The sequence below is a fragment of the Eretmochelys imbricata genome, chromosome 1 (assembly GCF_965152235.1).
Source record: "Eretmochelys imbricata isolate rEreImb1 chromosome 1, rEreImb1.hap1, whole genome shotgun sequence".
Classification (NCBI taxonomy): Eukaryota; Metazoa; Chordata; order Testudines; family Cheloniidae; genus Eretmochelys; species Eretmochelys imbricata.
Genome location: NC_135572.1, coordinates 270043781 through 270069401, shown reverse-complemented (window position 1 = coordinate 270069401; position 25621 = coordinate 270043781). Strand labels below are relative to the sequence as shown.

At 46.6% G+C, this 25621-nt stretch overlaps 1 protein-coding gene across 1 annotated transcript; it reads right to left on the bottom strand.

The window, feature by feature from the left end:
* Window positions 1-14482: 14482 nt before the first annotated feature.
* LOC144275760 (heat shock 70 kDa protein 12A-like) lies at window positions 14483-25059 on the bottom strand. Its single transcript, XM_077835326.1, has 5 exons — window positions 24761-25059; window positions 21570-21794; window positions 19736-19906; window positions 19231-19324; window positions 14483-17498 (listed from the first exon to the last, which is right to left on the bottom strand). The coding sequence occupies exons 1-5, from the start codon at window positions 25046-25048 to the stop codon at window positions 16453-16455; spliced, it is 1824 nt and encodes a 607-aa protein (XP_077691452.1). The 5' UTR covers window positions 25049-25059; the 3' UTR covers window positions 14483-16452.
* Window positions 25060-25621: the final 562 nt, after the last annotated feature.

Genomic DNA, 25621 nt, shown 5'->3' with positions numbered 1-25621 from the left:
CAGAGAAGAGGGGTTGGGGTTTCAGTGGGCAAGGATGCGGTTTGGGCTGGCCTATCCAATGGCTTTTCAGCCATGGCAGTGTGTCCATTTTCTTCCATAAAGACACCCCCACACTGCTGTGGGTATCACAGTTGCAGGGTAAGTTATACCTTTGACCCCTCACTCAGTGTCTCTGTGGCCATTTTTCCAAATGACGGGCCCAGCGCCCACACGTCTCTGAGTGAAATCCTGAGATTCACCCATCTTTAGACTGGGTCTCCAGGCTACAGCACACCTGTTACCAACCACATTTCCTCAGACGGTCCAGTTGGGATTGGCCTATGCAATAGACTTCCCCTCAGGAGCCATGAACACTAGGTAAACACAGTGACATCCAACAGCTTCTTCAAACAAAGTATTTATTTATCTACAGGAATGTAGCAATCAGGAGGAAAAAAGCCCTGCACCCACATAATGTCTTACCTAAGCTTAGCCTTCCCCCCAAACTTAGGGAGCCATGAGAGGAGGGTCAGTGTTTCCCCAGCTGTAACTCCTCCTTTGGACACTCTCAGCTTCAGGGCTCAGGCTTTTAACTCCTTCCTAGCTTTGTTTCCTTTTTCCACTTGGATTCTCACTATCACCACCACCACTTGGGGTTACTAGCGAGCCTGCTGAGCAGAGCCTGGTGGGGGCATACCTGCAAACTCATTGATACCTGTAATGAGTATCGGTGATTGGGCTATCTGCAGACCTGCAAAAACCACCCAGGACTGAGTTAACTCTTTGCACCCATACAGCAGACAGCATGGTAGCATTCAAATAGACAGAGGTACACATACTATCAATGAATAATAGACATCTCCCACGTTCTTCACAGAGTGCCAGTGAGTTTACGCTGATCCCTTTCTAGTGTGTCCCTGACCTTCCAGCTCCACTCCACAGCGTCTGTCACTGTCAGAGCAGTGACCTCCCTGTGTCATCGGGGATGTGGGCAAGATGCTTTTATAATTCTTCGTGGTTTGATCATTCCATGCTGGCAACTCTGACGAGGGGATTTTTTTCAACTCATCCATTGCTGAGAACTGGCATCTGAATCAAACTCCACTAATCTGGCCATCACAGCCCACTCCCCATCTTGGCCTTTGTATCCCTCAAATTGGAGGGCTTGGGCTGGGAGAGTCTCTGTGGTCCTGGTCTGAACATTTATTTTGCCTATGCTGCTCCACCTCCTTTGAAGGCTTTTTATGGTGATGAGCATCCATTATCAGTGGGAGAGTTGTACACAGAGCTCTGGAGCCCTTTGCTGCTGCTGTTTGTTTAATCAGAGAGGGCTACTGCTATCCTAAGCACCACAGTTCATCACAGTCCTGACTTTCCAGCATTTCTGCTGTTCCAGTGCTCAGGTCCCTCACTCAGCTCTAGTAATTCACCTTACTCCTGCCTTGCAGGAACGCTGCTTTTCCAGGCCTGCCCCTCAATACACTTCCACCTTATCTTCTAACTTTCCTGCTATTCCAGTCCTTGGCAGCTCCTGATCTGAGCAAATATAGAATTATGTTCTACCATGTCATAGGTTGGCAATATAGGCTCCAGCAGACGTGTTGCCCAGACTGAAATCACCTGACCCTTTTCATTTATGACCTTAGTTCTATCTTTGAAGGCACGTCCTTAGAAGTTCAAGCCACCACTACCTGAGCTCACTGCACCCCCAGTGGACCACGTAATTCTAGCACAATAGGAAATCAACAGCACTGAAGATCCAGAGCGTACGTGTTTCTTTCCCTTTCATTACCCTAATCCTATTGGTTTACAGTTATGATCCTCCTCACATGGCTCCCTAAGAGGTTTAAAAGAAAGAAAAAACTGATGAGCACACTACAGCACAACCTGCTCAGGGTAAGGGGGAGACAACTGATGGAGAGAGAGACAAGTGTCTGATAGAAACCTAACATGAGGTGGTATAAAAAGGTTGTAGAAAGAGAACAGAGGCTAATTATTCTTATTAGTCACTTAGGGCAGAATAGGAAGCAAAGGGGCTTAAGCTGCTGCATGAGTAATTCAGGTTAAACACTAGGAGAATTTTTTTAATGAAGAAAAGTTCAGGACACAAAAACACTGCAGCGGGAGGTGGAGGAAGCAGTGTTTCTGGAACTATTCAAATGAGGGACAAAATCCCACGTATAAGGGATGATTTAGGGGGAGGAAAGGAACTGATCCTACCATGATAGCAAGCAAGGTGTTTCAGTGTGTCTGGTGTAATACACTGATATGGATCTGGCATCATAAACAAAAAGAAACAGTAGTTCCAAAGACACAGCCAGAAGCCTTCATGTAGACGGGTCTAGATACTGCAGAGATGGGTGCATTAGTAATACCAACAGAGACAAAGGAAAGGTGCTTAACCAAGCAATGAACCAGGGCACCAGCACTGAGGCTGTTACAGCCCAGCTCTGGGGCGCCTTCGTTTCACATGTTGCACTTTCTAAGAGTCTTTCTCCATCTCAGCCCTGCTGCAAGGCATCTTCAGCACCTGCCTGGTAAATTCATGCCAGCTTAATTTCATTGGATGGGGCAAAGATCACTTCAGCACTCCTCCAGACTTGTCCATCTATATCAGCAGATGTCAGCTACACTGTGAGGTGAAGACCTCCTCTGGCCCTCAAGTCTCTCTGGTAGTATGTGTATATGGTGTGGAAGGGAGCATGTGTGGAAATTTGTGCACAAAGCGAAGGGAGTTGGTGTGTGTAGGAGTGGGGATCTCTGGGTGATGTCTGAGAGGTCTGTGTAGACAGGAGTTGTGTTTCTGTACAGAGAGGAGTGGGGAGTGCTTTGTGTCTGTATGGGGGTACAGACAAGTGGATTTAGAGGCTGTGTGTATAGTGGAGGTAGGGAGGGAGTGGAAAGGTGTGGGAGTATGCTATGTCTAAAGGATGGGAGGGGATACTGTTGTGTTGGGTAAGTAATGACGGAGGGCTCCAGCACACTGTAGATGATCTCAAATGACTGCATTGAAAGTGAAAGCCCTCTCCTGTTCCCGCTCCAACAAAGAGCAGATTGAGGTAGAGCCTTAAGAATGGGGACTTCTGTTTTCTTGTACTAAATCCTTAGCAAAATGTCCTGGATTTCAGGAAAGCTCCTGAAGGTTGGGAGGGAGCAGCTGTGTTGTTGGAATTTCTGCACAAATAGGTCTTTGAAGGTAACTGCAAAACTGGGTCAGGGAAATTCTGACCAACACAGACCAGCAAGTAGTCACAGAAACTCGAAGGGAGGAGTAACGTTAAGATGACATGAGGTGTTGGGGCCTCCCATGCCTTAGAGCTATAACGTCCTGTTAGGAGCCGGGAATGGGAGAACTACCAAGTGAAGGTGCAGTGAGGGTCTTGAGGGCCACAGTCCTCCCTGATTACAGAGAGGTTTTCTTTTTCAAGGTGCCCTGAGAGGAAGGACTTCTAAAGAAGAGAATGGGAACATTCATTTTCCTTATGTTAAAGGATTAGACCTGCTCAGGGCACGGAGGTAGAATTTCCTTTCCATTGGAATGTTCTTTTGTGTTGTGAGATGCCCTGTTCTCAGCTCTCTGTATTTTCTTCACACTAGAAGTATTAAATTTTTCTCTTGGTTAGAACTTAGACTGTTCTGTCTAGCTGTGATTACCTCTAGGGAAGGGGAGACCCAGGGAGCAGCACTCAGTCCCAGATAATTTCTTCCAGTGGGGCAGGCCACAGAAGTGGTGAGTGCATAATACATTTACCTGAAACTCTGCAACAGCTCATCTAGATGGGTACCCTCGGGGCACTTGCAGTAACAATACCCATTGCTTTGAGGGTACATTCTCTTTTCTCCAGCTTGTCCTGTTCTTCTCTATCTCCTTTTTGTAGGCAGCATGTCAGAGACAAATCTTGGTTCCATAGATAGCGGTCTTTTCCCCTTCTCCCTCAGTCTTCCTAGTTACAGCCTGTGGTCCTTTTAATTTCTAAAGTATTAGTCTGTATATTATAATTAAGGCTACAATTTAGTCACTGGTATTTTTAGCAAAGTCATGGACAGGTCCCAGGCAATAAACAAAAATTCATGGCCCATGACCTGTTCATGACTTTTACTATAAATACACCTGACTAAATCTTGGGGCAGCCGCTGCTGTGGAGTGCGCCCCAGGGACCGCTGCCGGGAGCCGCCAGAGCAGCGGCTGCTCTGGCTGCCCTGGGGGGGGCTGCTGCTGCAGGGCTGCTGCAGGGCTGGGCAGTGGCACCAGCTTGGGGCGGGGGGGGGCAGCGGCATGGGCTGCCAGAGCAGCAGCTGCTTGGGAGGTCCCCTGGGCCAGCCACAGCAGCCACTACTCAGGCAGTCCCCCGAGCCCTGGGGTCAGCCACGCTGGCCGCTGCAGAAGTCACAAAGGTCACAGAAAGTCATGGACTTCCACAACTTCTGTGACAGACACGGAGCCCTAATTATACTGTCAGACATGACACGTCCCACAGAGATATTAGACACTGAAGATCTGAAGAGATTATCACTACCTCTGTTGAAACATCCTTTGTATGTCTCTTCAATCCATTAACTATTGTATTTATTGCTTTGGACAAACTATTTTTGATTTTCCTGCACAATTTAAAAAGTCTTTCTAAGGAGAATAGTTGTCTCCCAGCCCAGTTTTGCGCCTTATTTCCAAATAAAGATCTCACCCCGCACCCGCCTCCCATGGCCAGACTTCAGAATGCCCACCTGCCTTTTGTCCTAACAAACAGGCTTTTTCCTTATGTTGGTCCTGGTTGGAAGTGTTTGCCCGAAGCTGGCTTGGCAAACCTTTAAAGTGACCAGGCTAACTTTTCCCTTGTAATTCCCTCTTAAATTTATATCACTTTATATTGAATGAGAGTCATGGGCAGATCAGAGGCAACCTGTGCTGCTTGTCTCAGGTGCTCTTCAGCTGCCCTCTTAATGACACTAAAATTATCCAAGGGAGCTGTCCCTGTTAGTGTAATGGCTCCCCATGGTGGGGAGTGAGAGGTACTACTGTAGGGTTGCCAACTTTCTACTCGCACAAAACCGAACACCCTTGCCCTGCCCTTCCTCCAAGGCCCCACCCCTTCTCTGAGGCCCCCCCACTCACTCCACCCCCCCCCCCCGTTGCTCTCTCTCCCCACCCTCACTCACTCGCTCATTGTCACCAGGCTGGCTCAGGGGGTTGGGGAGAGGGTGAGGGGCTCCAGCTGGGGGTGAGGGGCTCCAAGGTGGGGACAGAAATGAGTTCAGGGTGTGGGAGGGGGCTCCAGGCTGAGGCAGTGGGTTGGGATGTGGGAGGGGGTGAGGGCTCTGGGGTGGGGCCGGGGATGAGGGGCTTGGTGTGCAGGAGGGGGCTCTGGGTTGGGGGGTGAAGCCGAGGGGTTTGGAGTATGGGAGGGGGCTCTGGGCTGGGACAGGGTGTTAGGGTGTGGGGGGAGGTTGGGCTCCAGCTGGGGGTGCAAGATCTGGTTTGGGGCTGGGGCTGAGGGATTTGGGGTGCAGGAGGGGGCTCTGGGCTGGTACTGAGGGGTTTGAAGTGCGGGAGGGGACTCCAGGCTGTGGCAGGGGGTTGAGGTGAGGGCTCTGGCTGGATGTGCAGGCTCTGGTTTGGGGTGCAGGAGAGGGGTCCAGGCTGGGACCAAGGGGTTTGGACGGTGGGAGGGGGATCAGGGTGTGGGGGGTAAGGGCTGCAGCTGGGGGTGCGGACTCTGAGGTGGGGCTGGGGGTGAAGGGTTTGAGGTGTAGGAGGGTGCTCTGGGCTGGGCCCGAGGGGTTCGGAGGGTGGGAGGGGGATAAGGGTTGGGGCATGGGAGGGGGTTGGGATGCAGGCTCCGGGCAGCACTTACCTCTGGCAGCTCCTGGAAGCAGCGGCATGTCCCCTCTCCGGCTCCTAAGCGGAGGCGTGGCCAGGTGGCTCTGCATCCTGCCCTGTCTGCATGCACCACCCCTGCAGCTCCCATTGGCTGTGGTTCCCAGCCAATGGCAGCTGCAGAGCTGGTGTTTGGGGCAGGGGCAGCACGCAGAGCCCCATGACTGCCCTTATGCCTAGGAGCCGTAGCAGGGACATGCCACTGCTTCTGGGAGCTGTGTAGAGCCACAGGAGGCAGGGAGCTTGCCTTAGACCTGTTGCACCACCAGCTGGACTTTTAACGGCCTGGTCAGCTGTGCAGACAGGAGCCGCCAGGGACCCTTTTTGACCAGGCGTTCCGGTCAAAAACCAGACACCTGGCAACCCTATACTACTGGGAGGTCAGAAGCTGAGATTTCTGAGATAATGGTATCTCATATACGCTAGACACGTTTATGAAAAAAAATAACTTCTGCCATTACTCTAGCTAGGATGACACTTAATCGTACTGGTGCTCATCCTGTTATACCAATAAAATAAAAACCAGCAGGATCTTATTAAAGGGGAAAAGGCAAAATGCCACATTTATTGTGAATACAGAAAGAATCATAGTAAGCAGTTAGTTATAGCTATAACATTCCATTCAATCTCATATTTATTCATACATTCACACACACACACACCCACACACACACACTGCAAGGTAGTTATCATAGTTACCAGCCTTAGAGTTGCTCACGCCAAGCCACTGGCCAGGTGGCTTGGACATGAGGAGGGAGCAGGGCCTTGTCAGATGCACATCTGATGCTCCTGGAAGTTGGGTTGCAGAATCAGACCCCAAAGTTCTCACTTTCTAGAGTCCATTTTTATAGGAGTTTCTTCTTATGCCAGTCTATGGGAATTGCTTCATCATGCTGTTGCTGAATCAATCAGCAGATAGCACATTCCTGATGGCTCCGTGCTGCTAGATGTTATTTTGTTCTTTGATTCTCCCATTCTTGAGGCTGTTGGGTGGATTCCAGTCTGCCCTCCGGGGGTCCTCTGGTTATTTCCACTTGACGCCTTCTTCAGCCGATGGACACTTGATTCTTAGGCTGGCACCTCCCTGATCATTCAGTTATTATCCACACCAAGCATCCATCCACATACATCCTCTATCTCTATTTTAATCACAATTGTTAATACAACAAAAGGGCGGGGAGTATCTGGGTGCTGTTTCTGTTGTTACAGAGTATTGCTTTGAGTCTCTCTCTGTGTGAATTGCTTTGAGAACAGACTCTGTCTTAGAATATACTAACGCAATTTTGCAGCTTGCAAGTTTCACACATAGAGGGAGAGAAACAGTACCAAAAACCAGGAGACCTCTTAATTAGTAATACCCTGGAATTTAAACTATGGGGAATCAAACTCATATGTGATTTTAATACAGAACTTCTTTAATATGATCCAACAATCCTGTTTTATGGTAGCATTGATCAACTGGGATCAGGAGAATATCTCCCCTCTCCCACTTAATCTATCACAGTATAGAGTAAGTGCATTATGGAGAGTTTATTGCACCTTCCTCTGAAGTAGCATATGTTAATTATTGCCTGAGAAGGGATACTGGACTTCACTGGGCCATTGGCTTGTTCTGGTGTGGCAATTCCTATGATTAACGCTAAGCTATAGGAAGGCCAGCCAGGCATTCTCCCTGTGGGTGTAACGGGGTATCTAAATTCAGTTCCCTCACTCCCATGCCAGTAAAGGGGTGGGAGCACTGGGAAGGCTGTTAGCTTCCTGGGTGATCTCTCATGGTTAGATAACTGGTTTGCATCTGTTGACTCTCCACTGAGAGAGAAATACTGATCCCTGTTGCTGCCCTCTTCTGGACGATCATGGAAAGGAAACCTATAATTGGTATGACACACACAGGGACTTTGGAACTTTCCCTTCTTTCCTGAGATCCCTCACCCTGACATTTAGAGGGAACTCATATCTACTGAAAGGCAGGCAGCCCCTCGTAGTACCTTGGATAGCTTACCGAGTCTCCAGAGGTTAAAAGAGAAAAGTGCTGAGAGCCTGGCACTCAAGGGGTGTTAAAACTGAATAGCCAGTAAGTGTTTCTTGCTTAATCGTAGACACATCCTCTTTGTTGCTGACTTCCCTCCTCGTCTTGGGTTTCTGAGAAATAGAAACTTTCACTTCTGTGTCTTTATCTAACAGCATGTTTGTTGAGGAAATTGAGCAAAGGATAATTTCTGCTGAATGTAAACCAATATTTCCTAACAGTGAGATTTAGTGGATTGTGGAATAGTCTCCTATATCACTTGGGTTATTTGAAACTGGACTGGAAAAATCTTGGGGAGATTGCAGACAGCTGCAGTGGCACAGGAGCCAGCAAACAGAGCTGTAAACGGGGGAGTTTGAGTGGGAGTTTGGAAGGGGAGTTTGTCTTGTGGTGCTTGTTTGGGGTTTGTGTTTGCTGTGGGGGGTGGTGTTTTGGTGTGGTTTGTGTTTCCCAGATTAACAGGATTTAGGTGGGAAGGCTATGACAGATACAGAGGCAGCAGTGGGAGTGACTCATATAGTGGAAGACACAATGAAGATGACTGGATGTGGAAGCTGTTGTATGTACATGATCCTGGAGGGGATACCTGGTAAGAGTTTTGTCTGCATGAAATGCCGTCTGATAGAGTTGATGGAGGAAAAGATCCGAGGTTTGGAGATGCAGGTGGAAAGTCCGGTTAAGTTTAGGAAGGGGTTTGAGCAGATTATGGAGCAAAGACATGAGGTATCTGAAGGGGAAAGCTCAGACTTGCAGATGGAAGCAGGACTGAGGAGAGGGGAGACTGGGTGAGGAAAGTGGTCAGTGGAAGCATGTGACTAAAAGAACCAGGCAGAGGAAAAGAGAGGCTAGTGAAGGAGAAATAGAGCTCAAGAACAGGTTTGCAGAGTTGGAAAATAAAGAAGGGGCTCAGCAGGTAGTCACTGAAGGTGGAAGGGCAAGGAAGAAGAGAAGAGCGGCTAGTCCTATAGGAAAAGGGGAAGAGTCAATGGAGACTACACCAAATATGAGCCCCAGAGGATACAGGATTGGTTGAAGAGGATTACAAGGGAGAATAGGAATGGAAAGAACTTGCAGCCAGAGGGAACGGGATAGACTGGAGAATAGCACCGTCACCAGGAAAAGGCAGGTCTTTGTGATCGGGGACTCTTTACTAAGAAGAATAGACAGGCCTGTAACCAGAGCTGATCCAGAGAATAGAAGGGTATGCTGTCTTCCAGGTGCTAAGGTACGGGATGTAGACCTGAGGTTGAAAAGGATCCTAAAGGGAGCAGGAAAGAATCCCCTAATTATCCTTTATGTGGGAACAAATTATACGGCTAGATTCTCGCTGGAAAGTATTAATAAAGGGAGACTATGCTAGGCTGGGGAAGATGCTTAAGGAAATCGAGGCTCAGGTAATCTTTAGTGGGATTCTGCCTGTTCCTAGAGAAGGACAACAAAGGTGTGACAAGATTATGACTATCAACAGATGGCTTAGACAGTGGTGCTATAAGGAGGGCTTTGGGATGTATGGCCACTGGGAGGCATTCATGGACAGAGGACAGTTCTCTCGGGATGGACTTCATCTGAGTAGGGAAGGAAATAGACTTCTAGGATGGAGGCTGGCACAATTGATTAAGAGAGCTTTAAACTAGGAATTTGGGGGAGATGATTGGGAGATGTCCAGGTAATCTCCATGCCAGATTTTAGCATTGAGAGGGAAGAAAACGAAGTAAGAAAGGATACAGCCGTGAGTAGGAGAATGTATATAAGGAGGAAGGGCAGTGTGGATACCAGTCTAATAGGTTATACTGGCTGTAGAATGACTGTGCCTAATAGGGTACAGAATGTGAGCGAGGCCAAACAGCACAAATTAAGATGTTTGTACACCAATGCAAGGAGCCTAGGTAATAAAATGGAGGAACTAGAGCTACTGGTGTAGGAAGTGAAACCAGATATTATAGGGATAACAGAAACATGGTGGAATAGTAGTCATGACTGGACTACAGGTATTGAAGGGTATGTGCTGTTTAGGAAAGACCGAAGTAAAGGTGGTGGAGTAGCATTGTATATCAATGATGAGGTAGAATGTAAAGAAATAAGAAGTGATGGAATGGATAAGACAGAGTCCGTCTGGGCTAAAATTACATTGGGGCCAGGTGGAGAAGGGACCTCTGATGAGTGTACCTTTTAAAATACTATACATGGTTTAAAAGCAAGCATATTTAATGATTAATTTGCCCTGGCATTTGCGGCTCTCCTGGATGTACTCCCAAAGCCTTTGCAAAAGGTTTCTGGGGAGGGCAGCCTTATTCCACTCACCATGGTAGGACACTTTACCACACCAGGCCAGTAGCACGTACTCGGGAATCATTGTAAAGCAAAGCATTGCAGTGTATGTTTGCTGGCATTCAAACAACATCCGTTCTTTATCTCTCTGTGTTATCCTCAGGAGAGTGATATCATTCATGGTCACCTGGTTGAAATAGTGTGCTTTTCTTAAGGGGACATTCAGAAGTGCCCATTCCTGCTGGGCTGTTTGCCTGTGGCTGAACAGAAACGTTCCCCGCTGTTAGCCATGGGGGTTGGGGGGGTGAGGGGCTAGCCACGTGGGGGGGGAGGCAAAACGCGACCTTGGAACAAAAGCACATGTGCTGTGTATGTAATGTTAACAGCAAGGTTTACCGTGAAAGAGTATAGCCATTGTTCTAGAAAATGTGTCTTTTTAAATACCACTGCCTCTTTTTTTTCCTCCACCAGCTGCATGTGTTTCAAGGATCACAGAATCTTCTCCTTCCCAGAGGCTAATGAAGATTAGAAGGCAAAAAAAACGCACTCGTGATGAAATGTTCTCTGAGCTCATGCTGTCCTCCCACACTGACATAGCACAGACAAATGCGTGGAGGCAGACAATGTCAGAGTGCAGGAAAGCACAATATAACCGGGAGGAGAGATGGCGGGCTGAAGAGAGGGCTGAAGCTGAAAGGTGGCGGCAGCGTGAGAGGAGGCAGGATTCAATGCTGAGGCTGCTGGAGGATCAAACCAGTATGCTCCAGCGTATGGTTGAGCTGCAGGAAAGGCAGCAGGAGCACAGATCGCCGCTACAGCCCCTCTGTAACCAACCGCCCTCCTCCCCAAGTTCCATAGCTTCCTCACCCAGACGCCCAAGAACGCGGTGGGGGGGCCTCCGGCCACCCGGCTACTCCATTCCAGAGGATTTCCCAAGCAACAGAAGGCTGGCATTCAATAAGTTTTAAACTTTTAAAGTGCTGTGTGGCCTTTTCCTTCCCTCCTCCACCACCCCTCCTGGTGCTTCTCTCCTCCACCACCCCTCCTGGGCTACCTTGGTAGTTATCCCCCTATTTGTGTGATGAATGAGTAAAGAATGCATGAATGTGAAGCAACAATGACTTTATTGCCTCTGCAAGCGGTGATTGAAGGGAGGAGGGGAGGGTGGTTAGCTTACAGGGAAGTAGAGTGAACCAAGGGACGGTGGGTTTCATCAAGGAGAAACAAACAGAACTTTCATACCGTAGCCTAGTCCAGTCATGAAACTCATTTTCAAAGCTTCTCTGATGCGCACCGCGCCCTCCTGTGCTCTTCTAACCGCGCTGGTGTCTAGCTGTGCGAAACCAGCAGCCAGGCGATTTGCCTCAACCTCCCACCCCGCCATAAACGTCTCCCACTTACTCTCACAGATATTGTAGAGTGCACAGCAAGCAGTAATAACAGTGGGAATATTGGTTTCGCTGAGGTCTGACAGAGTCAGTAAAATTCGCCAGCGCGCCTTTAAACGTCCAAATGCACATTCTACCACCATTCTGCACTTGCTCAGCCTGTAGTTGAACAGCTCCTGACTACTGTCCAGGCTGCCTGTGTACGGCTTCATGAGCCAGGGCATTAAGGGGTAGGCTGGGTCCCCAAGGATACATATAGGCATTTCAACATCCCCAACAGTTATTTTCTGGTCTGGGAATAAAGTCCCTTCCTGCAGCTTTTGAAACAGACCAGAGTTCCTGAAGATACGAGCATCATGTACCTTTCCCGGCCATCCCATGTTTATGTTGGTGAAACGTCCCTTGTGATCCACCAGTGCTTGCAGCACTATTGAAAAGTACCCCTTAAGGTTTATATACTCGCCGGCGCCAAGATAGGGATATGGGTTCCGTCTATGGCCCCACCACAGTTAGGCAATCCCATTACAGCAAAGCCATCCACTATGACCTGCACATTTCCCAGGGTCATTACCCTTGATATCAGCAGATCTTTGATTGTGTGGGCTACTTGCATCACAGCAGCCCCCACAGTAGATTTGCCCACTCCAAATTGATTCCCGACTGACCAGTAGCTGTCTGGCGTTACAAGCTTCCACAAGGCTATCGCCACTCGCTTCTCAACTGTGAGGGCTGCTCTTATCTTGATATTCTTGCGCCTCAGGGCAGGGGAAAGCAAGTCACAAAGTTCCATGAAAGTGCCCTTACACATGCGAAAGTTTCTCAACCATTGGGAATCGTCCCAGACCTGCAACACTATGCGGTCCCACCCGTCTGTGCTTGTTTCCCGAGCCCAGAATCGGCGTTCCACTACATGAACCTGCCCCATTAGCACCATGATGCCCACATTGCCAGGGCCCATGCTTTGAGAGAAGTCTGTGTCCATGTCCTCATCACTCATGTCACTGCGCTGATGTCGCCTACTCACCCGGTATCGCTTTTCCAGGTTCTGGTGCTGCATATACTGCTGGATAATGCGCGTGGTGTTTAATGTGCTCCTAATTGCATAAGTGATCTGAGCATGCCCCATGCTTGCCGTGGTATGGCGTCTGCACAGAAAAAAGGCGCGGAACGATTGTCTGCCATTGCCCTGACAGAGGGAGGGGCGACTGACGACATGGCTTACAGGGTTGGCTTACAGGGAATTAAAATCAACAAAGGGGGTGGCTTTGTGAGAAACTGAATGGCCCCCTCAAGGATAGAACTCAAAACCTCAAGGATAGAACTCAAAACTGGGTTTAGCAGGCTGCTGATTTCACAGAGGGAAGGAGGAGAAAATGAATATAAAACAAATCTGGTCTATTTCTTGTTTTGAGCCACTTCATCTATCTTTATACATCTTGCTGGCAGCAGACTGTGCAGTACGACTGCTAGCCATCATCATCTCCTGGGTGCTTGGCAGAAGACAGTGCAGTATGACGACTAGCCATCATCTTCTGCTGGCTGGAGGTTAAAAGACAGCGCACTGCCAGTAGGACTGAATCGCCATGAGACGAAACAAGGGAAATGACCTGGCTGAGTCACTCCTATGTTTGCCCAGGTGCCCAATTAAAAGAGCACCCAGGACTACGTCGATGACGGCTACCAGTCATACTGCACTGTCTGCTGCCAAAAGGCAATTAACTGCTACTGTGTAGCAATGCAGTACCACGTCTGCCAGCACCCAGGAGACATACGGTGACGGTGAGCTGAGCGGGCTCCAGGCTTGCCGTGGTATGGCGTCTGCACAGGTAACTCAAGTAAAAAGGCGCAAAATGATTGTCTGCCCTTGCTTTCACGGAGGGAGGGAGGGAACGGGGGCTTGACGATATGTACCCAGAACCACCCATGACAATGTTTTAGCCCCATCAGGCACTGGGATTTCTACCCAGAATTCAAATGGGCGGCGGAGACTGAGGGAACTGTGGGATAGCCACCCATGGTGCAATGCTCCGGAAGTTGACGGTGGCCTCGGTACTGTGGACACACTCCGCCGACTACATGCACTTAGAGCATTTGTGTGGGGACGCACACAATCGACTGTATAAAAACGCTTTCTACAAAACCGACTTCTATAAATTCAACCTAATTTCGTCGTGTAGACATACCCTAAATGACTTGTCCAAGGTCAAATAGCAAATCAGTGGCAGAGTTGGAGTTAGAATTCGAGAGTACCTAGCTTCCAGTCCTGTGATCAGATTGGACTTCCTTCATTGTAAGAGAACAACATACAGATCAGTAGAGGCAGGGGAACTGTTGTGCTTTGCAAGGGTGTAAATACAAATTCCTTTCTTAAAGAATAAAAAAGGGGAGATTATGTGACACCCATTGACTCTGCCTTGTCTCTCCAGTGACACAAAACAAACACAAAAGCTGGCATACCTGGCCAGTGGAAGATCGCTTTATACAGGGGTTTATATGCCACCCCCTATCTAGCCCCCAGGGTAGGGGGCATGGCAAACAAAAGGAGCTATGAGCAGGTTACTGCTGCACCTTGCTGATCCCAAGCTCCCAGAATGGCCCTTGCATTGGCTCCAGTCAACCATGTTAAGGAAAAGTTAGCACATGTGACTCCATTTTGGTTTGGGGCCCACCATTGTTTAAATGCCAGCACATCATACACCAGGAGGAGTAATCCTTAGATATTGAATCCCTGTGAAAATCCTCCTCCTTGTCTCCAGCCTGCCTTGTCTCCCAGTATCTGGTTTCTGTCAGTCTTTAACTCCCGGTTTCTGGGCCTTGATGTGAGGCCTCCCATCCTGATAATAAAAGTTACTGATGCATGGCTTTAGGACCATGCTGTGTAATTAACATACTGGTATAGCACGAGGAATTCACCAAGCAGGGATAGGTGGTAGATAAAACAAGGGTTTGTTTATTGGCTAAGGTTTCCGATGCACGAGGGCAACATGCTTTGCTAAAAGGTATATAATCTTTGTATAATCTGCATTCAGGGTCCCCTCCTGGCTAGCAGGGGGGCACCACGCTCGAGCGTAATAAACTTAGTGTCTTTTGGGAACTCTGCAGTTGTGGACTTTGTTTCTGTGCCTCAGCCTAGATTCGAACTGTGCATGACCTATCAGGTATAATTCGCAGCACTGGTGTGCGTGTCCTATCAGGTATAATTAGCAGCATTTGTGTGCATGTCCTACCAGGTGTAATTCGTAGCACTTGTGTGCGTGTCCTACCAGGTGTAATTCGTAGCACTTGTGTGCGTGTCCTACCAGGTGTAATTTGTAACAACCAGCATAAGAGACAATCCAATTGTCCAGAGTCCTGCAGCAAAACCTTTTGTTGTAGACACAATTTTGAATGTAAAAACCATCAACATTTTTTCTTTTAAAAAAAAAAATCTTTCAAACCTTTATACGCGGTAAGGCAACCAAAAAAGGTGACAATTTATTTGTTTGAATGCTACTTTTCATATGCCAGGGACAGCTAGTAAAATTAAAGTGATCACTCTAGGGCAGGGGACAGAAATCTAATGTAAAATATCCCAAGAGCTAATTCTAATACAGTGTATCAACCTAGGTAACAGTTTGTATTTTGACATGGTAATTTTCACTTCTGAGAGTGTAGAAATGTACAATACAGGACCTCAATAATAGTTAATTAGGCCCTGATTCTGCAATGGATCTGTGTAGGCAGATCCTTCTGTCCATGCAAAACCCTATTAAAGTAAACTGGTGTAGGGGGTCTTCTCACACAGATCAGACAGCAGGATCAGAGCCTTAGATTGTAACCAACTCTTTCTTAGTAACCAGATTAGTTAGAGCCAGACTGCTTGGCCTGTGCACAGAGGAGCCTGAGACAGCTGAGAGTCCCTGTACTCCCCTAAACAGAGACTGCTAGTGCCCCAAAGTGGGTTTGCAGCAGCATTATTATTCAGAGCTGTGTGGTACAATCTGCACATGAATATCTATTCAATTAATGATGCCAATTTGCTTAAATGATGTAGTTAAATTATCACCACACTCTCACAATTTCATATCTAAACGCCCCAAAATTCATAACGTTTTGTAATTGTCCATGTACGATGGTTCAGAGGTTTTTTTTGTCTTTCAACCTGTCTAAATACTTAAGATATTTAATTCAAGATAATACTTAGTCCTGCCAGGAGTGCAGGGGACTGGTCTAGATGACACCTCGAGATCCCTTCCAGTCCTACAATTCTATGATTTCTTTAACATAATTTCACTGTTGCAAAATATTACGTGTTTACACTTTCTCTGATTTTTAAAAAAAAATAAAATCATATATTTGAATATTTGTCATAATACAATAAAATCACAGCAAGCAGAATTAACTTCAGTCTTTAGAAAATGATGTCTGACAAGATGATAGCATAAGAAAATACAGCTGCAGGAAAAATACTGGACTAGAGAGACCATTGGCCTGGTCTGGCAGCAAACAGGATACCAGGCTAGATGGCGATAAATCTGATCTAGTGGGATATAGATAATTATACTGGACTACATGGACCACTGTGTTCAGATCCAGTAGTGTAGCATGCAGGATGCTGGACTAGATATTGCACCATTGGTCTAATCTAGCATGAGAGGGGGCGGAATACTGAACTAGACAAATTGTGTTGGTCCAGTCAGGAATGGCAGGTAGCAGAATATCAGACTAAATGGGTGACTAGTCTGGGAAGAGGCAGGATTATCAGACTAGACAGACTATTGGTTTGTTCCAGTGTGGCAGGAAGTGAGTTACTGGACTGTATGGTCCACTTGGCTATTCCATTGTGACAGCTCATATATTCTCCTAATTGAGCCCTATAGTCCCTTGAATCATCCAAGTCTGATGCTCTTCTTACGTGTCCTTGAATTGTGGAATCTTTACGCGGTTAAAAAATCTATCATAACCGTCCGACTTTCACCAGACGTAACATCAGTACCTGTGGCTTTAAATTCCGTTAGCCCAAATTTAATATCCAGTCTCAGTTGGCGGTTTTTCCCCAGCTCTGTGTTTGGTGTTGGCACAGTACAGGAGCCGAGCATCTTCAGTCCTTCCTCATCTATGTATTTTGCATCATCCTTTTCTGTGCAAGAGAAACTAAAAATCACACTTGTCTGATCTGGTTCTGTGGGAGTGAAAGTATAACTGGCAACCTCATCTACCTCAACCAAATCCCCAATTCCCACCAACTTCTTGAAGAGATCTGTGCAATATACATAATTATCAGCTTTTGAGACTCTCTTTTTCTGTACATCATGGACAGCAATATCAAATGCCTCAGATATCTTTACTCCATATGTCAGAGCGCTGATTCTCGAGGCAACAATTTGTGGATTCTGCCCAAATAAAATGGCTCCCTTTATAATAGCTGCCTGAGATTCCTGTGGACACAGGATACGGTACTTCCTAAAGGTCTGATAGATCTCGTCCCTCAGGATAATGCTGGAAGCAAAGCCCCCAACCAGTAAAATATATTGGACTTTGGCCATCTCAGGCTTGTTGAGGATTTCCTGCAAGGCACCAATGGTTTGTCTGACACTGTAGGCAAAAAAGCTCTTCATTTTCTCATATGTAATCATGATAGTCCCATCGCACCACAGAACTCCCTTTATACCGTCAAAGAAGAGGGCGATGTCCTTTTTCTTGTGTTCTACCACTTTTGTTAGGTTGTGATAGCAACGCATGTAGACCTCTTCTCTGCTGGAAGAGCATTTCTGAAGGCCAAAGTCGTACATCATTTTATGGCATTCTGCTGGGTGATTCTGTGCATATTCCTCCCATACTCCATCTTGGAAGATCTCCTTCAGGAACTCTTTGAACTTTTCATCCACTGTATCGCCTCCCCATCCTCCTCCTGATGCCTTATGTAATTCTTTCAGGGATTGGTTCTCTTGGATTTCATGTACTGTGATGTCTATGGTACCACCTAAGCCCCCAAAATGAGTAAAATTAGTTAATTTTTAAAAAGAAGTTATTGCCCTCACTTTAGCTGAATAAAAGGCTGCTTTCTAAAGAGAGTCCTTATCTTTACAAAAGTAAAAAAAAAATCTCACAATTGGCAAATGTGCTCTGCAAATTGGGATACAGAGCTGCCCGTTCTTTAGCTTATAAACTTTCCTTGCCCACAGATTCTTAGTCTTTGTCTACACTACCACTTTTGTTGGTAAACTTTTTGTCAGTCAGGGATGTGAAAAACAACACCTCCCCCTGACTGACGTAAGTTTCACTGGCAAAAGTGTTGGTGGGGACAGCACTATGTCAGCAGGAGAGGCTCTTCTGCCCGCATAGCTAACGCTGCTCTTTGGGGGTGGTTTAATTATGCTGGCAGGAGAGCTCTCTCCTGCTGACAAAGAGTGGCTCCACAGGAGACCTTAGAGCAGCACAGTTGTGGCGGTACAGCTGTGCCGCTGTAAGGTCCCTAGTGTAGACACAGCCTTAATTTCTGCATGCTGTGCAGCAGTGGTTCTCAGCCTTTCCACACTACTGTACCCCTTTCAAGAGTCAGATTTGTCTTGCATACCCCAAGTTTCTTCTCACTTAAAAATGACTTGCTTACAAAATCAGACACACAAATACAGAAGTGTCACAGCCACACTGTTACTGAAAAATTGCTTCCTTTCTCATTTTGTCTGTACGAAATTTTAGTTTGTACTGACTTTGCTAGTGCTTTTGATGTAGCCTGTTGTAAAACTAGGCAAATGCCTAGATGAGTTGATACAATACCAAGCACACTGTTGGTGTCCAATAAATAGTTTACTCAAACCCAGTCCAAAGTTGGTAATAGCTGCGAGATATTACTATCTGCTGGAAGTTCAGCGGCCTGTAGGAAATGAGTTGGTAGGTCTCAGTCTAGTACCCAATGGCCAAGTGTCCACATCCCAGTTGATGCTAAGTCCCTTCTGAGTAGTCTGCTGAGATGTCAGAACTGAATGTGTGTGAAAACTGACATCTTGTGATACCCACACTCTCTGGCCAAGTTGGGGCACAATGCTGAGCATAGGGTGTCTGTAGGAAGCTTCCACTGCTGCTGCCCATCCTGAATTTGTTCTGCGAGAAACACAGACTTCTGTCTCCCAGGGATGTCAGTCTGTCCTCAGCACTAAGTTCACATGTTATGCCAAAACAATAGCAAGAAACTAAAGAAGCTGTGTGGCAACACTCTTGCTTCTACAGCAGGAGGTTATGGATTCAAGCTACACAACAGGAAATGGGTGTGTACCTATTGCTGACGTAGCAGGACAGTGTACAGTGGAGTGGCGTGGCTCTGATGACAGCAACTTGCACTGCTAGGATCTGATCAAAGTCAATTGAAGACAACAGAATCCTATTGACTTCAATGGGGTTTGGATCAGGCCCTTAAAGGGGCTCTCCTTTCATTCCTCTTTCTGCAGTGGCATGCCAACTAAAAATCCTGTCCAGCTGCTCCTAAAATGGACAGGTCAAATGGGCAGTGCCAGACTTTCTTCTGTCGTCCCCGGTTCCTCCGTACATTTTTTTAGTCATTTGCTTTTTGTACAGCACTGCCAGGCATGCAGTTGTGACCCTTTTCAGTCATCTGCTTTGAGATCTCCTTGGACAATTTCTTATGAGATAGCTGGCCACAAGAGCTGCCTGTACCATCACTTCTCCCCAGATGATGACGAGATCAAGGATCTCACCATGGCTGCTTGAAGCATGTTGTAAGGCTGCTGAACTAATATTGCAGCAAAGCTGATATATTTGGATCCAGGAGCAAATGGGCTGATCCTGGCTCTGCATCAGTTTTTAAACAGCAGAGGGGACATCTCGTCAACTTGACCACAGAGCTGTGGACTGAACTAACTCAATTTGCATCGAACTTAGTACACTTTGAAAGAGGACTCCAGAATGTGCTGTAAGTAGGGAGTTAGTGCGCTGTAGGGGTTTGCATCGTGTGCCAAGGTTTTTTAACCCACACTAACTCAACTTAGTACAGACTAACCCCTTCCCCCATCATGTAGACAAGCCGTCAGGTGCCTGCTCTTTCAGGTAGAAATTAAAGAACCCAGAGCAAGCACAGCCTGGGGGATCCGAGTTCAGTATAGAGCTCAGTCCCTTGCTCTCTATGCCAGAAGGGTCTGCAGCTGCTGAATAGACAAACTCTGAACGTAGCAGAGATTATACCTATTTAAGGGGGAAAGTTACCTCCACGTCAACGACAACATACTGGGTCCCAGGTGACTCTTCAAACTTTTGTCTATCACCACCTTCTGCCACAAACCCTTCTTGTGGGAGCTGCTTGCACCAGACTGAGGCAGCCTCTGGTTCTAAGGCGATGATGAGCTTCTCAGAAAACATGTCACTGATGAGTCCTGCCTAAAATCAGAAGAGAAAGTGATCGTAACAGGAGTGGTGACGGGATCCTGGCTTCCCATCTCTGGGATGCACCATGAGCACAGTATGTTGGCCAGGTTCTTTTAATCTTGGGAATGTTGGTGTCAAGGCTGAATCCCAACTCTGTCACTTTGAGTGCAGAAGGTGGGGGCCCGCAAGGATTTTAAAAATTAACACTGGCCACTCCAGGCTTGTATTACACTCCCAAGGTTACAGCTTTTCTCTGACCTTGGCTTGGTAAACGTTGCCACCACCCAAATGCAAAAAAACCCCACCCCTTTGAACCCAGGAAGGAGCACTTGGAAATTCCTCCCTGTGGGGTACCCTCAAGCCCTTTCACCCCTGCTCCGGGGGAGAGCTGAGAAGAAAACAAAGGAAATTAGCTGTGGCTACCAGCTAATCAAACAACATGCACAAACCTCTTAGGACACCAAAAATCCAAACTTGTTCTTTAAAAAGGTAATTTTTATTAAAAACAAAAAGGAAAAATTATATCTGGAACTTAGACTTTTTGCTAGATCTTAAAAGAAACAATTCCAAAAAATTAAGCACCCAAACTAGCTTTTTGGGGGGTTCAGCTTAAAGGTTACAAGCAAACAAAAGCATCAGAGGTTAGCACAAAGGAGATCCACAAGTCAAAATAAGAAATAAACCTGATTGTGTGTAACTAAACATTCCCTATCCTAATTTCTTCTGGGTATGGAAGATACTTTTTCATACCTGGTTCAAACCTTACACAGCATTCCTGCTTATAGCATTGCCTGCTTATAGCATTGCTGCTCCGTGTCCCTCCAGCCCAGAAAACAACAGACAAAGGGAAAGTTTCTTTCCCAATTTTAAAAAGTTCTACCTTCCCATTGGCTCTTTTGGTCAGGTGCCCACTCCTTTTCTTTTACATGTGGGCTTGTTAACCCTTTACAGGTAACACAAGCAGAGAACAGACCAAGAGGAATTTTACAGCTAGCTGGCTGGCTGGGTGCCCATCAAAGGGAGCTACTCTCTCCCTCCCTCCCCCCAACATGTATCACAGTTGGGATGGCCTATCAGGAATAATGGTCTGTCTGTTCCATCTAGTCTGTTTTCAGCTCTGACTAGAGCCAGATGAGTCAGAGGAAGGTGAAACCCCCACCCTGCGCTCATGGACAATTTATGTGCAATACTGTAACTGTGTGTGTGATGGGAGGGGAATTTCTACCTGATTCCAGCCAGCATTAGTGTATGCCATGACTTATGAAGATCCATAGTCCCTGTAATTTCTGTTCCAACTACTCTCACTGCAGATGCTATTCTCATTCAGAGAAGCCTCTCAGCCAGTAGTTAATTTTGTCACTTCTTGTAGTAATGTGAAGCAAGCAAAACAATGGTCCTCAACCTTTTCTGTACTGTAACACTTCTCCAGTCTAGGCAAGATCTAGTCAGGATCCTCCTCTAATTTAGCGGTATAGAAAGGGCAGAGCAGCTGTGACCCCCAGGTTGAGAACACTGGATGTAGAAAAAAAAAAAAAATCTTCAACCCCAACCCACTCCATGGTAGAGCAAGTGTTAAAATAAGGTTTGTTTAAATGTTGAACAATCCTTCTGCACTGTTGTGCAGTGAAAATTCTAGAGAGAATCTCAGAGGCAATCAAGCTATTACTCACTTTACCTCTTTAGCAGCCAGTCGCATGAACTGCCTGGCAGAAGCATCCCATATGGCTGGAACAGTAATGACCCAGGTGACATCCTCAGTGACATAGACAGTTTGGTATGAGGCCTCCCGTATAGTGTTCAGAGCATGGTCCTTCATGTACCGCAGACTTTCTGAGAATACTTTTAGGGCTGGAAACTTCTCTCCATTATCTGTTTCCAGTTCCATGTTAGAAGTGATTTTCTAGAAGTGAGAAAAAACAATGAATTATTTTTATTGTGGTAGCATAACCCACTGCTGGGTTTGTTACAGGTTCCCCTTCCTGCTGCCAGCTCACTGAGAATTGAACTGGGGACCTCCAGAGCCAAAGCACAAGAACAGCTTCTCTGTAACTGGGGTCGATAACCACTCAGCTTCTGGGGATTGGTGCAGAGGAGAACCTGTAACACACTCATCAGTGGGGTACAGTAGCGCCCTAGGAGCCATAGTCATGGACCAGGGTTCCTTTGTGCTTGGTACTGTGCAAACAGAACAAAATGATGGTCCCTGCTCACCCCCCCCCCAACCCCCCCAAGATGCAGTAATCTAAGTAAGCAGGCAGAAGAACTCTGGAGCATAGATCACTGCACTCTAGGTCTAGGAGGTGCAGAGGCTCAAAAAGCCTATGACTGCCAGCTGCCTCAAATCTGTGAATGACTTTGTAAGTCAAATATTAACGTGGCTATTAGAGCAAACTGTTTCCCCTGAGCCAAACTGCGATGCTGGCAGACCAGTTGCCAGCTCATACCAAGGTCCACATGTCTCAACTGAACACTGACAGACACACAGCTGAATCACTCTGGCTCACCGGTGTGTTAGTTAAAATAGGCCGGTGAAATCGAAGTGTAGAACTCACAGCCAGTTTGGGATTTATGCCCTGCTTCAGGACAGTGTCCTGAGGTTGGTACTCACATTCTTGAATCACTGAAGGCAACTTTACACACATTTTATACAAACCCCCAAAATTCCCAAAGCCCGCTGCAAGAGAACTGGTGCCAGTCAGCCTGAGAGAGAACCAGCATACAATTTATTTCTTAGTTAATACACATTTAATATATACACAAACATTTGCAACCTGTATTATGCATACTTTTGAATAACATCTTAAACAAAACTGTTAGGCAGTAAAACTATTGGTATTCTTTGTACAGGCTTCCCCACTTTGTTGCTGTTACATACTTACAATTCAGTGCCCGGTTTTAACAGACAGTATATCTTTTTATACCCTTTTATACTTTGGCACGCACATACACAAACATTCACCACTAATCTTCTCTCAGAGATAATTTCTCAGGCTCTACGGTGTGGCCTTTTAATGTACATAGTTTGTCACTTAGATTCTGCAAAGCCTGAGGAGAATGGCCTCCTCTCCATTCCCCTCCAAACTCTTGGGACCACTGATTTTTCTGAGGAGATTCTGAAGCTCCTTACAGCCAGCAGCAGTTCCAGTCTCTGAGCCAATAGCTGACTGTCTGAATTTCTAGTGAGAAGAGGAATCTATAGCCCATATCTAAGAGGTGCAAGTATTGCGATGCAGCCTTAACATCAGACACATATCTTGGTTCTGCATCATTAGTTGCTGAATCCCCAGAGTTGCCTCCCATATTTATAATCTCTTTCCTTTGAGCTCCGTTTCTTGGCTCAGCTTTCCTATGGTAAATGTGTGGAACCTGCAACACAGCTGGTCCTTAATGGAAACTTTCTGTACAGCTTCCGAATCAGCTACTGAACATGTCTAGTAACTGCCTCTCCTCTAGGTGTCTCTGAGTCCTTCTATGTAAAATTGCCCTGCCCTGTTCTCAGCACATGTGCAGAGACAGAGCCTGGGGTTCAACTAAAATCCATGTCTCTCTTCCATGACTTCTCGCTAGGGTGACCGGATACCAAGTGTGAAAAATCGGGACGGGGGTAGGGGGTAATAGGTGACTGTATAAGCAAAAGCCCCAAATATCGGGACTGTCCATATAAAATCAGGACATCTGGTCACCCTACTTCTCGCTCATTCTTCATACTTAAAAAAAAACAAGAAAAACTGAATGCTGCAGTATAGGCCTGTTTTCACAATAACTGTTGGTAAGTCTCAGTCATGCTTTCAGAAATGGTGTTGAAAATGCCCATGTCCTGACTACATTAGCATTTAAATACTTTCAATACTAGCTCAGAAGGGGACCTGCTGCACATTTTTCAGTGCTGACTCAATTTCCTAATACAGACCAGGCTTTAGTTTTAGCCCTTGAGCCATCCTAAGCAACTCTCCTCCCTCCTTGGTCTTCACAGATACTTCTAGGTAATTTATTAAGTTGCCTTTAACCTAGTGGCTCTCAACCTTTCCAGACTACTGTACCCCTTTCAGGAGTCTGATTTGTTTTGTGCACTCCCAAGTTTCACCTCACTTAAAATCTACTTGCTTATAAAATCAGACATAAAAATACAAAAGTGTCACAGCCACACTGTTACTGAAAAATTCTTTGCTTTTTCATTTTTACCATATAATTATAAAATCGATTGGAATATAAATCTTGTACTTACATTTCAGTGTAGAGTACATAGAGCAGTATAAAGTCATTGCCTGTGTGCAATTTTAGTTTGTACTGACTTTGCTTGTGCTTTTTATGTAGCCTGTTGTAAAACTAGGCAAATATCTAGATGAGTTGATATACGCCTGGAAGACCTGTGCGTACTCCCCAGGGTACACGTACCCCTGGTTGAGAACCACTGCTTTAACCAGCCTACTCACGTTCCTTAATCCTCCCTCATAAATCAATCCCCAGCTCGTTAAGCACTAGGGTTCCCACCCATCCGGTTTTCACCCAGACAGTCGAGGTTTCAGCTTGTGTGTCCGGGGGCCATTTGACAAGCCCTGATGGCTGGTTTTTGGGTCTTTGGCAACTCTAAGTGGAAGGAAGGAGGCAGCACAGCAACAATAGCTGCTGCTGCCTCCAGGGCCAGGCGGCTCATGGCGGCACAGGGCATGCAGGGGCTTCGGGAAGAGACAGTGAAGGGGTGGGGTCTTGGGGGAAGAGACAGGGCAGGGCCTTTGGGGGAAGAGGCAAGGCAGAGAGTGGCATCTCAGTGGTCCGGTTACCGGCCCTTAGAAAGGTGACAACCTTATTAAGCACGTTCCCTGCCCGTTTCTGAATTGGCTGCTCTTACCAAGAGATTTCATTTACCTTGTTGTATAGCTTCATCTTGAAGTGGTGGAAGTAGTACCATTTGTGAGCTTGTCTGGAGGGGAGCGTGTGGTACTTCATGACAGCATCATAGCCAAACTTCATAAACTCACGCTTTTCATTGAAGAGGATGCACGTTGGGGTCTTCACAGTGTTGAGCCCGTGCTCATGTCCCCAGAACACCTGCCGGATTTGATCTGTGTGTTTCGCAAGAGAAAAGCAGTAGCCACTATAAGATGTGCCGAAATCAATGGCAACAATGAACAAGGACTTGCTTGCCATGCTCATGAACTTGAGAGAGGGAGAGACTTCTACACAGCTTGTTAGAACAGACTACTGAAAGTGAAACGGTTTTACAGTTAACTCTGCAGATGAAAACCTGCCCCTCCTTCTTAATTGGCTGGGTGATCACTGCAGACTCTGATGTGGGGGAGGGGGAGAGCCAGGGCTCTCTGCATAAATTCTCCAAGGAGGGGACAGCCTCACTCTATTGAGGTTTTGAGCTACAATGGATCTTGAAGGCACCAACTCCATAGTTAGGGCTGCTTTCCCTACTTGTTTGTGCAAGCAAGAAAGTGCTTGATACTTGGAGCAGTTCCCCAGACAAGTCCTGTAGATCAGCTTCCACTCAACCCCTCTCTCTTCTGTCCCCTCCTGTTTGGAAGAGACATTTGCTATTTTAATAAAAGCATGGAGCAAAGCACTTTGCCTAAGCCTGGCAGAGCTTGGCCAAACACTTCACTAGATCTCAGAAGAGACCTGCAGATACGACGAGTAGCGGGAACTCAGTGGGTAATCACAGCAGTTTAATAGCAGCTCTAAGTTTCTGTTTAAAAATAGTTGTGAAACTCTCATGCAGAG